At 53.4% G+C, this 12,219-nt stretch overlaps 1 protein-coding gene across 1 annotated transcript; it reads left to right on the forward strand.

Moving 5' to 3' along the window:
- Positions 1-5,762: 5,762 nt before the first annotated feature.
- Positions 5,763-10,335, forward strand: PDX1 (pancreatic and duodenal homeobox 1). The gene is given in 2 exon segments (NM_001081478.1): positions 5,763-6,168; positions 9,890-10,335. Coding segments are annotated over 2 exon segments (852 nt in total).
- Positions 10,336-12,219: the final 1,884 nt, after the last annotated feature.

Raw genomic sequence — 12,219 nt, forward strand, 5'->3', positions numbered from 1 at the left:
GGGGGAGAAAGGAAGAGATGACCATTTATTGAATGCTTTCAAAGTGCCAAGAACATTAGATGTTTTGTCTCATTAAATCCTCAAAAAAACAATAAAAAATATTTTTTGAGTGCTTACTATATAGTAAGATAGTACAGTGTCACAGCCAACAGAATGGATTTTAAGGCCACATCAAGGCCAGGTGTGGTGGCTCATGCTTGTAATCCCAGCACTTTGGGAGGCCGAGGTGGGCAGATACTTGAAGTCAGGACTTCGAGACCGGCCTGGCCAACAGGCAAAACCCTGTCTCTACTAACAATACAAAAATTAGCCGGGCATGGTGGTGCATGCCTGTAATCCCAGCTACTAGAGAGGCTAAGGCAGGAGAATCGCTTGAACCCCAGAGGCAGAGGTTGCAGTGAGCTGAGATCGTGCCACTGCACTCCAGCCTAGGCGACAGAGCAAGATTCAGTCTCAAAAAAAAAAAAAAAAAAAAAAAAAACCAGGCATGGTGGCTCACGCCTGTAATCCCAGTACTTTGGGAGGCCAAGGTGGGTGGATCGTCTGAGGTCAGGAGTTCGAGACCAGCCTGACCAACATGGTGAAACCCGTCTCTACTAAAAATACAAAATTAGCCAGGCATGGTGGCACATGTCTGTAATCCCAGCTACTTGGGAGTCTGAGGCTGGAGTATCGCTTGAACCCAGGAGGTGGAGGTTGCGGTAAGCCAAGATCACGCCACGGCACTCTGGCCTGGGCAACAGAGCAAAACTCTATCTGGAAAAAAAAAAAAAAGCCACATCATCTCTGCTTGGATCTAGGCTCTGCCACTTACTAGCTATATAATTCTAGGCAAGTAACTTACCATCACTGGGCCTCAATTTCCTCCACTGGAAAATGGGATAACAGTAATTGGCTTATGGGGTTAACATTGGAAAATATTTAAACAACGCCTGGCTCCATGCATTTGCCATTATGATTACTATGTGCAACGGGGCCAGCTTATGGAACAGTGCTAGTATTTCCATTTTACAAATAAGGGCAGGGAAGCTTAGTGAAGTCATGTAACTTGGCAAGGGACACACAGCTTGTGCAGGGCAGAGCCTGATGTGGAGGACAGGTGTATGCAGCTCCTGACCTTTCTATGGCCCGCCAAAGCCAGCGCATATTTCTACCAATGAGTTTTGGTTACTCAAAGCGTGTGCAGGCAGGTGCACAGTGAGAGATCTACAGGCATTTGATCAGTATATGTTACCGAAAATCTGGGTCCTTCAAAGCATAAACCATGTGAAATGTAGGATGGTTGAGGAAGGAAGCTGGAGGGTAGTGTGGGTCAAGCCTTCTTTAGGCTGCAGCAGGAACCTGGAGGTAAGGAGAGGCTCCTAGGAGAACAAAGGATTAGTCATAGGAAATGGTGGTAGGAGGAGGAGGTGGAAGGCAAAGAAAAGGAACTGTGTGGAAGCAAGGAGCTGGTTACCTAGGACTAAGCTCAGAAGGGAAGCAGCAGGGATTTCTGGAGACTGCACATCTGGAAGGTAGAACCAGAGATGAGACAACCAAAGGGGTGAGTCCAGAGCTGTAGGGGGTGAGCCACCGGGAACACCAGGAGTGGGGAGCAACAGCTGACCTCAGATCCTTTGAAGCCTGAACGTCCTTTCATACTTTTCCTTTCATCAGCAGAGTGAACTGAGGACCACGGAAGGATTAAACCCAAAGTGGAAAGAGCTCGTGTCTGGGGGCCCCACTCCCAGGGAGGAAGCGTTGAGCAGTGGCTGGAGGAAGCAGCAGACAGTTCTGGGGCACACGGAGTCCCCCCTCCTGCCCTTCTACTCCTCTTACACCAGAGAGAGCTAACAAGGTAGCGAATAAGACAATTACCCAATTCAATTCGGTTTTTAAGCTGCTTTTATCTTTACAGTTCAGGGAGCACTGAATCATCTGGAAAATAATTTCAGCTCTCTGCTTATTTTCACTAGATTGCTTAGCCCTAGGAATATTGGAAAACCCTTCATTCAAAGTCTGAGGTCCTTTCCTCTCTCCAATCCCCACAACCCAAGCTGGGTTTCCCTGGCCCCTCTCAGACCTGGATACCAAATTCTGGGTATTTATTTATATATATATATTTTTTTAATTTTTTGAGACGGAGTCTCGCTCTGTCGCCCAGGCTGGAGGGCAGTGGCGCGATCTCGGATCACTGCAAGCTCCGCCTCCTGGGTTCACGCCATTCTCCTTCCTCAGCCTCCCGAGTAGCTGGAACTACAAGCGCCCGCCACCACGCCCGGCTAAATTTTTTTGTAGTTTTAGTAGAGACGGGGTTTCATCATGTTAGCCAGGATGGTCTCGATCTCCTGACCTCATGATCCGCCTGTCTCAGCCTCCCAAAGTGCTGGGATTACAGGCGTGAGCCACCGCCCTCGGCCAATTCTGGGTATTCATAAACCAGCAGGAGGGAAACATTGATTCGACTTAGGAAAATGAAAACCTGCCTGCATTAGTGCTCATTGAAGGAAATGCTAATGAACTAAAGTGCAATCAATTATAGAAGTATTCTCATTCCACACATCACATCGTTTGCTTTACAGAATTTTCCAACTCAAGAAATAATTTTTATTTTCAACAGAGATTTAATTATAAAATGAATATAAATTCCACGTGCATTCATGATATATACCTTGGAGTTAAGTGGGATTCATCTGTTTTTTTCATTTATAATGGGATGCAGTGGCTTAAAAATCTTATCACCAAGACAAATTCAGCCCTTAGCATGCCTCTGAAACCACCGAGGAAGACTTAGCCACTTACCAAGAACAAGGTAACCTGTGTTCTCCCGGGTGTAAACCGCGTCTCTGTGAAGGGAAAGGGGGAAGAGGGCCAGCAAGGACCTCCAGTATCAGCGAGGACTATCAGGACGTCCTGCTAATAAACGACTTTTTCACTGTCCACACTTTAATTGGTTTACAGCCTTTTTTGTTTATTTATCCATAAGAGCTGCTGTTAAATGGCTCGGGAAGGTGCTCGCCTAATGGCTCGGTATCGCTGCCGGGCCTGTTGTGGGCAAGGCGGCTTGGAGGGGGCGCAGGCGTCAGCGGGGATTCAGAGCGGAAACGCATTTCGCTTGTAATGGACTCGGCGATTTTACGATACCAGGAGCTAGATCCACGGGGAAGTACAACACACGACCTTACTAAGCGGAGGGTTCCGCTTGATGCGTTTTTTATACGGCCGTACGTGATAAAATTCCAGATAACTTTGTTTCATCTAATAATAATAATAACAATAATAAATGGTTGTTTGACCTTTGCTCCCTGGGTCCCTTCTATAGGTCGCAGGCAGCAGAAAATGCTAATTGTGAAAGTGAGAACGCGCCTCCATGGAATACCCCCGGCGATCCCCTCCTCCTCCCCCACAGCCGCGGGTACCCGGGTTTTTGCCGGCGACTGCAACCGGCGGATTTGCTTTCTGCTGAGAGCCTCTTTTCTTTCTGCAGGGCCGAGCAAAAATATTAAATGGAAGCAAATGAAGCAGCGAAATGGAGACCAATTTACAGAAATGTGCAATTAGTTGAGAAGTGCAAAGTAAACACTCCGGGGGTGGCAGGCGAGGCAGGGAGCAGGGGAGGGAGAGTGGGGCGCAGACTGAGTCCAGAGTGGGTGTAGGGGTGCCCAGGGAGGAGGGGAAGGGGGAGGAAAAGGAGGGGGAGGGGAAAAGTGGCCGATCTTTGTCCTGAGCGGAGCTTGCCGTCCGCTCATAACCGCGTCGCCAAGTCAACCCGCGGCGACTCGGCAGATTATCTCCAAGGGTCAACACGCCGCGGCCAGGCAACCCCCTCCAGCCTGCCCTCCTGATCGATGTGGTCACTCGCGGCCAGGGTGATAGGGTAGAGTTCTCCGCGGCCGCAGACAATGGACTCATTGACGCGGGCGCACAGAGATTAGGTGCCCGGGCCCCACGGCCTTTCACTCTCTGCCCCCACCAAAACTGCAGGTGGCACTTTTCCCTGAAGAAATCACCGAAACTCTCCCCGCCCGCCGCCGTGCTTCCCTTGGCCTGTCTTCGGTGACAGCAAGGGCATCTACAAGCCAGGGAGCCACACATCAGAGCCACACACATGAGGCCACAGGCCAGGAAGCCACACACATGAGTTCTCACACATCGAAGCAAATGCTGAGACTATACCGGCCTCCCGCAAGAGAAGGAATCTGCAGAGAAGTCCACATTCCCGACTGGCTTTTTTGTCTTTTAATAAAAATAAAGAGTCCTCAGAATAGAGCACTCAATCCGCACTTAAAACACAAATATTTCCAGTAGGAAGAAAGAAATACATTAAGATTGACTCTCAAACGTCTGGATGTTGGTGCGTTGTTTAGGAAAGGCGGGGCAGTGATTTTTCTCTGGCTTGGTTCTTTGTGGTTCAAGCTCTCTCTTGCTGAGACGTTTCTGCAAAGCTGTCTAGTTTTTCTAAAACCCACGGTGGCGTTTCGAGAAACGTCCTCATTTCGGGAGTATCCAGTCAGAGGCTGGTCAGGCCGCCAGGCCTAGCGGATCATGCCCAGGCAGGGGGTTGGACGTCACCGCCACCCGGAGGTCATCCATCCGCGTCAGTGGGTGCAGAAAAAGTGGCCCTGTTTAAGTCAGGACCCCAGAATGCCCAGAAGTTACTGAATGGTTTGAAGCCAAGCACAGATGTTATCATGGAAAATGCAGCGTTTTTATTTCTTTTTCTAAATATGTAACTCTTCCTCCACTTCCCCCTCTCCTGCTTGCCTTATTTCAATTGCAAGCAGAAGAGAGTGAGTGTTCTCTGCCGGCAAACTCCGCCAGGGTCCCGGCCCGTAGAGAGTCGTCAAGGGTCTGGAACCCCCGTGCCAACACCTGCCCCTGCCTCGCAGCCCCAAGAGGAAGGCCGCGTCTTTCCCCCTCGCTGTATTGGGAAGCTACGTTCCGGGCTGGCCAAATGGGCCCCAATTTTCCAAAACCAAAATTTGTAATACCCTTCAATTAAAAAAAAAAAGAATTTAAAAAAGTCTCTGTGAATGCTTCAGAAGTTACCGTTTACACCCCAGAAGTACTTGCAGCACATCCACAAGTAAAAACACACAACGAATGCCAGAGTTTCGTGTGTTTTTTAACCGACATCTTTGTGGCTGTGAACAAACTTCATAAATAAAATAGAATCAAATGCTTCTGACCTAGAGAGCTGGGTCTGCAAACTTTTTTTTTATCGTATTCCGCAACAGTTAAATAAAAAATTAAAAACTCAACATGTCTCCTTGTAAACTACATCAATTAACAAACACACTATGTCCATTATCAAATATAATAGAAAAAATATAGGAAAATAGAAAATAGAAAAATATAGGAAAATAGAAACGTTTAAGCCACGGTGAAAATGTTTCTATAAATGAGTGGTTCTAATGTTTTCGTGAGCGCCCATTTTGGAGAGCACCGCCAGCTGCCCGTTCAGGGGTGTGCAGCAAACTCAGCTGAGAGAGAAAATTGGAACAAAAGCAGGTGCTCGCGGGTACCTGGGCCTAGCCTCTTAGTGCGGCCAGCCAGGCCAATCACGGCCCCCGGCTGAACCACGTGGGGCCCCGCGGAGCCTATGGTGCGGCGGCCGGCCCGCCGGTCCGCGCTGGCTGTGGGTTCCCTCTGAGATCAGTGCGGAGCTGTCAAAGCGAGCAGGGGTGGCGCCGGGAGTGGGAACGCCACACAGTGCCAAGTCCCCGGCTCCAGCTCCCGACTCCCAGCTCCCGGCTCCCGGTGCCCAATCCCGGGCCGCAGCCATGAACGGCGAGGAGCAGTACTACGCGGCCACGCAGCTTTACAAGGACTCATGCGCGTTCCAGCGAGGCCCGGCGCCGGAGTTCAGCGCCGGCCCCCCTGCGTGCCTGTACATGGGCCGCCAGCCCCCGCCGCCGCCGCCGCACCCGTTCCCTGGCGCCCTGGGCGCGCTGGAGCAGGGCAGCCCCCCGGACATCTCCCCGTACGAGGTGCCCCCCCTCGCCGACGACCCCGCGGTGGCGCACCTTCACCACCACCTCCCGGCTCAGCTCGCGCTCCCCCACCCGCCCGCCGGGCCCTTCCCGGAGGGAGCCGAGCCGGGCGTCCTGGAGGAGCCCAACCGCGTCCAGCTGCCTTTCCCATGGATGAAGTCTACCAAAGCTCACGCGTGGAAAGGCCAGTGGGCAGGTAAGCCTGGCTCCCCACCCCTTTCTCCTTTCCGGTTCTCACCCGGCCGCCTTACCTCCAAGCGCTCCCAGGAGCCTTCTCTCTGTTCCCGGCGCCTTGGATTATCCCGGGTAGGACTAAACTACATCAGGGAGCTACCGAGCCCATCCCTCACAGCAGTGCTTCTCTGGTCCAGTTTGAAGCATCTTTCCCACCCAGCTCTCCTGGGAGTGTACACTCCTTCCTTCCCTGTTCTCTGAGCCCATCTTCGCCCCAGGAGCCCGCGCTCCCAGCGCCATCCTTAGAGAGCCGAGGCTGAGTCCTGCTCAGGGCTTCGGACACTACAGATCCTCCTCGAGCAGGGGATCCGGGAACCCAGGACTCCTTGGTAGTGCACATCGAGGAAGCCGAGTAGGGACATGGGTGCCTCGGACCCAGGCCCCAGATCGCCTTCGGAGCCCCGGAGCCCCTCACTTCCCGCGCTTCGTTAAGGAAGGGCAGGCATCTAGGGGCGCCAGGTAGGTGCAGAAAGGCAGGGAGGGAAAGGAAACTGCACCCAACCCAGCAGTGTCCGGCTGCCCTGGTTGGGGAAACAGGATAGGAGTAAAGAGGAAGGGGCTGGGGCAAGGCGGGGGCTCACCGCGAGGCTGAAAGCCGGCCTCTCAACGTCAGAGCCTGGCAGCTAGGAGAGCAATCTGAGAAGCGAATTCGTTTTTCACCAACCGAAAGCAATTGAAGCTGTCTCCCCGCACCGCTTCCCAGGAAGTAATTTTTCAGGAGATGGGCGCTCCCTGCCTAGCTGGTGGGGAGGCGAGAGGCCTGGTTCCTGCGGCCCTCCGCGCTGGCAGAGAACAGAAGGTCTTTCCCGGAGCCGGGAGCCGGAGGCACGGGGTAGCCCCCGGGTCCTTCGCGGCCCCGCGCGAGCGGCAAGTTCCGGCGCGGCCTGTGTCGTCGCCGCTACTCACTGTCATCGCTGCCGTGCCTCAGCCACTTCTGGTCACACCTGCACCGCAAATAGTTGCCTTTTCCTTTCAACTGGCAGCCGGGAGTAGGGGGAAGCAGCTCGAGCCGGCGTCCCCCGGCCCACCCCGAAAATCCTCAGCGCCCATCTGCGGGGTCTGGCCAGCCCTGCCTGACACTGACCCCAGGCGCAGCCAGGAGGGGCTTTGTGCGGGAGAGGGAGGGGGACCCCAGCTTGCCTGGGGTCCACGGGACTCTCTTCTTCCTAGTTCACTTTCTTGCTAAGGCGAAGGTCCTGAGGCAGGACGAGGGCTGAACTGCGCTGCAATCGTCCCCACCTCCAGCGAAACCCAGTTGACAGGGGCGCCAGAAGCTGCCGCGGCGCCTCTGCAAATTTATCCAGCTCGCGCAGCCCGGGCCAAAGGCCTTGAAGTCTCCGGAAATGCGGGGTTCTTAGGAGGCGGGAGGACAGTCCCTCGAACAAAGGTGGGGGGCTCCCCGTCCTCACCCAGTTTTCTTCCAGGGCTGCCTCCCCTCCAGACCTCTCTTCTGGCCTCCTAGGCCCTCGGAGCTCCTGCTTTCCCACCCTGGGCCTTCCTCAGGAAATGGGCGACATCAGGGTCCCGAAAGAGGATTTGTGAGGTGGAGTAACTTCCCTATCCCAACCCAAGGGGTGATACCTCTGCTCTGGAGGACTTGGGCTTAGGCTGACCCAAGAAGCCAGAAAGTAAAACCAGAAGGCAAATCAACAGCCTTGGCGAGGGTTCGGGGACCCAAGGAGGGCGACACTCTCGGGCTCGAGTTGGCCCCAGGCCTTTGCTGGCGCCCTCTAACCCGCTGCATGCTCGACTCTCGGGGAAGGAGACGACCTCCCCTCTCTTCCCCTGGAAGCCGTCTGCGGGGCCAGCTGCTATCCCCGCGTTCCTCTAGGGGAAACTTCGATGGAGCCGAAATTCAAAAATTGCAAACCCACCTGCCCCTGGGAAGAGCGAAGTGACAAAAGGGCTCTCACTGGCAGTACGAATCTGAATGCTAATGACAACAGAGGTTTTGAAAAACATTGACCCCCAAATGCTTCAGCAGCGCTGTCCAGCTGGCACCTAAACTGCATCACCCTGCGCCTTGGGGAAGGGCCCAGGCTTGGCGACCTTGACCTTTTCCCACCATCCTCAACCTCCACCCCTGCCGCGTCGCGCTGAGCACAGGTCCCCCGGGAATAGTGCACCCCAGGAAGTCTCTCCCTGAGCAGTCTCTCGCAGGGACTTCACGAAGCCGTCTCGCAGGGACTATACGAAGCCCGCAGCCTAAGGCAGGAACCCAGAGACATGTGGGTTTAATGTAAAAACTTTGGAGAGCCTTTCAAAATGTTTATTGAAGGCCCGTCTCGCTTCTCTCCCAGGCGTGGGATGCCAGGTAGATTCGGGGATGCCCCCAGGGAGTAGAACTCTCCCTGGACTAGGGTTTGAGCCTCTGCTTCAGCTTCTGGCGCCTCTTCTCGACCTGGGGGGAAACCCAGTAGGGTTCCATCGCGAAATTAACCCCGCCCCCAACACACACACACTCGCCTTTCAATTCCTTAAGGCTTAGCCAACATTCACAGGAGAAATGTCCCCTGCCTTTGCTCTAAGACAAGCCTCTCCCCGGAACTTTGGTGGAACTTCCCGCGCCAGCGTCCACAGCCTGGGTGCAGTCAGTATTTTCCACAGAAAAGAAAAGATTGGGACCTGGCTGAGCGCAGCGGCAAACAGTGAATGTGGGTCTCCAACCTCCTGGGCCAGGGCGTCCTGTTGCATCTTGGAGACACGAGAGGCTTGTTTCTGCACCACTACCACCTCCTCCGTAGGGCTGTCGGTTCTGCAGCTGGGCTAGGGCCCCTGTGTCTCCCCTCAACACCTCTGAGGGCATTTGGGATCCAGGGCATAGAGTCTGGAGCTGCCAGAGTTCTGCCCTGGCCAACGTGACCCCCAGAACAATATTCTTTCACTTCGCGGGCGGAAGTCCGGCTGAAGTTAAAACAATTATGGAGAATTTGCTGGCTCTCAGGTTGGGACTAATTACGATATAACTATAGAGAGAGGAAACACATGGTCAGATATAACAAAATGTGTCACAGTCTCCATTAGCACAAAGATTTTCAAACTGCAGGTTGCACCCATTCGCAGGTCATAAAATCAATTTACTAGGTTGAGATTAGTATTTTTTAAACGAAATAGCAGATAATGGAGAGAAAAGTAGATAGCATCATACGTGGTAAACGTTTGTTTTATGTCCTTAAGATTTGTCAGTATAACTGACCTACAGTGTCCGTGTGTGAACTACACAACGATCCGAAATGTATTTCTCACATTTGTGGGTCACCATCAGGAGGTTTTTTTAAGCCCTGGATTAAAGGCGTTTTATTGCTTTTGTAGGATCCAGCCGGTTTAACTATTATATACATTTAAATCAACATCAATCAGTTGATTAACACCGATTATATGAGCGCATTCAAGGACCACTCATTGGCAGAGCCAAGCTTAGGCTCACGGCGAGAGCTGACTCGAGTTTGGTCTCCAATAAAAAGGCTATCTTTATTAGGCTATCTTCCCTAGGGCTTGAGTTACTAGGGAAGAGCTTCGCGCGCCTACACTAGGCGCTGAAATGGGATGCTGGGGCTTGGTGGCTCCGGCGGGAGCAGCTGGTAGGGCTAGGGCTCCCTGGCCCCCCTTGAAGGGGTTGGGCTGCGTGGGTGGAGGCTGTGCGGGGCTCCGGGGGCCACACTCACGCCCTGTGTCGCCCGCAGGCGGCGCCTACGCTGCGGAGCCGGAGGAGAACAAGCGGACGCGCACGGCCTACACGCGCGCACAGCTGCTAGAGCTGGAGAAGGAGTTCCTATTCAACAAGTACATCTCACGGCCGCGCCGGGTGGAGCTGGCTGTCATGTTGAACTTGACCGAGAGACACATCAAGATCTGGTTCCAAAACCGCCGCATGAAGTGGAAAAAGGAGGAGGACAAGAAGCGCGGCGGCGGGACAGCTGTCGGGGGTGGCGGGGTCGCGGAGCCTGAGCAGGACTGCGCCGTGACCTCCGGCGAGGAGCTTCTGGCGCTGCCGCCGCCGCCGCCCCCCGGAGGTGCTGTGCCGCCCGCTGCCCCCGTTGCCGCCCGAGAGGGCCGCCTGCCGCCTGGCCTTAGCGCGTCGCCACAGCCCTCCAGCGTCGCGCCTCGGCGGCCGCAGGAACCACGATGAGAGGCAGGACCTGCTCCTGGCTGAGGGGCTTCAACCACTCGCCGAGGAGGAGCAGAGGGCCTAGGAGGACCCCGGGCGTGGACCACCCACCCTGGCAGTTGAATGGGGCGGCAACTGCGGGGCCCACCTTAGACCGAAGGGGAAAACCCGCTCTCTCAGGCGCATGTGCCAGTTGGGGCCCCGCGGGTAGATGCTGGCAGGCCTTCCGGAAGAAAAAGAGCCATTGGTTTTTGTAGTATTGGGGCCCTCTTTTAGTGATACTGGATTGGCGTTGTTTGTGGCTGTTGCGCACATCCCTGCCCTCCTACAGCACTCCACCTTGGGACCTGTTGAGAGAAGCCGGCTCTTCAAAGACAATGGAAACTGTACCATACACATTGGAAGCCTCCCTAACACACACAGCGGGGAAGCTGGGCCGAGTACCTTAATCTGCCATAAAGCCATTCTTACTCGGGCGACCCCTTTAAGTTTAGAAATAATTGAAAGGAAATGTTTGAGTTTTCAAAGATCCCGTGAAATTGATGCCAGTGGAATACAGTGAGTCCTCCTCTTCCTCCTCCTCCTCTTCCCCCTCCCCTTCCTCCTCCTCCTCTTCTTTTCCCTCCTCTTCCTCTTCCTCCTGCTCTCCTTTCCTCCCCCTCCTCTTTCTCCTCCTCCTCCTCTTCTTCCCCCTCCTCTCCCTCCTCCTCTTCTTCCCCCTCCTCTCCCTCCTCCTCTCCCTCCTCCTCTTCTTCCCCCTCCTCTCCCTCCTCCTCTTCTTCTCCCTCCTCTTCCTCTTCCTCCTCTTCCACGTGCTCTCCTTTCCTCTCCCTCCTCTTGCTCCCCTTCTTCCCCGTCCTCTTCCTCCTCCTCCTCTTCTTCTCCCTCCTCCTCCTCCTCTTTCTTCCTGACCTCTTTTTTTCTCCTCCTCCTCCTTCTACCTCCCCTTCTCATCCCTCCTCTTCCTCTTCTCTAGCTGCACACTTCACTACTGCACATCTTATAACTTGCACCCCTTTCTTCTGAGGAAGAGAACATCTTGCAAGGCAGGGCGAGCAGCGGCAGGGCTGGCTTAGGAGCAGTGCAAGAGTCCCTGTGCTCCAGTTCCACACTGCTGGCAGGGAAGGCAAGGGGGGACGGGCCTGGATCTGGGGGTGAGGGAGAAAGATGGACCCCTGGGTGACCACTAAACCAAAGATATTCGGAACTTTCTATTTAGGATGTGGATGTAATTCCTGTTCCGAGGTAGAGGCTGTGCTGAAGACAAGCACAGTGGCCTGGTGCGCCTTGGAAACCAACAACTATTCACGAGGCAGTATGACCTTCACATCTTTAGAAATTATGAAAACGTATGTGATTGGAGGGTTTGGAAAACCAGTTATCTTATTTAACATTTTAAAAATTACCTAACAGTTATTTACAAACAGGTCTGTGCATCCCAGGTCTGTCTTCTTTTCAAGGTCTGGGCCTTGTGCTCGGGTTATGTTTGTGGGAAATGCTTAATAAATACTGATAATATGGGAAGAGATGAAAACTGATTCTCCTCACTTTGTTTCAAACCTTTCTGGCAGTGGGATGATTCGAATTCACTTTTAAAATTAAATTAGCGTGTTTTGTTTTGTTTTTGTTTTTATTTGAGAGGGTCTCATTCTGTCGTTCCCGGGTTCCTCTTTTTTTCAGGGATTCTCCTACCTCAGCCTCCTGAGTAGCTGGGATTACAGGCTCACACCACCACGCCCGACTAATTTTTGTATTTTTAGTAGAGACAGGGTTTCGCCATGATGGCCAGGCTGATCAGCGTCTATTTTTTTCGGTACTAATCAGGAAAAACCAGGTAATTAAGAAATAGTGCACTTGAGTTTTGAGTTGGAGCACCCTGTGAGGGGATGAATATCCAGTTTTGTT

This window comes from Pan troglodytes, chromosome 14 (genome assembly GCF_028858775.2).
Source record: "Pan troglodytes isolate AG18354 chromosome 14, NHGRI_mPanTro3-v2.0_pri, whole genome shotgun sequence".
NCBI classification, from domain to species: Eukaryota; Metazoa; Chordata; class Mammalia; order Primates; family Hominidae; genus Pan; species Pan troglodytes.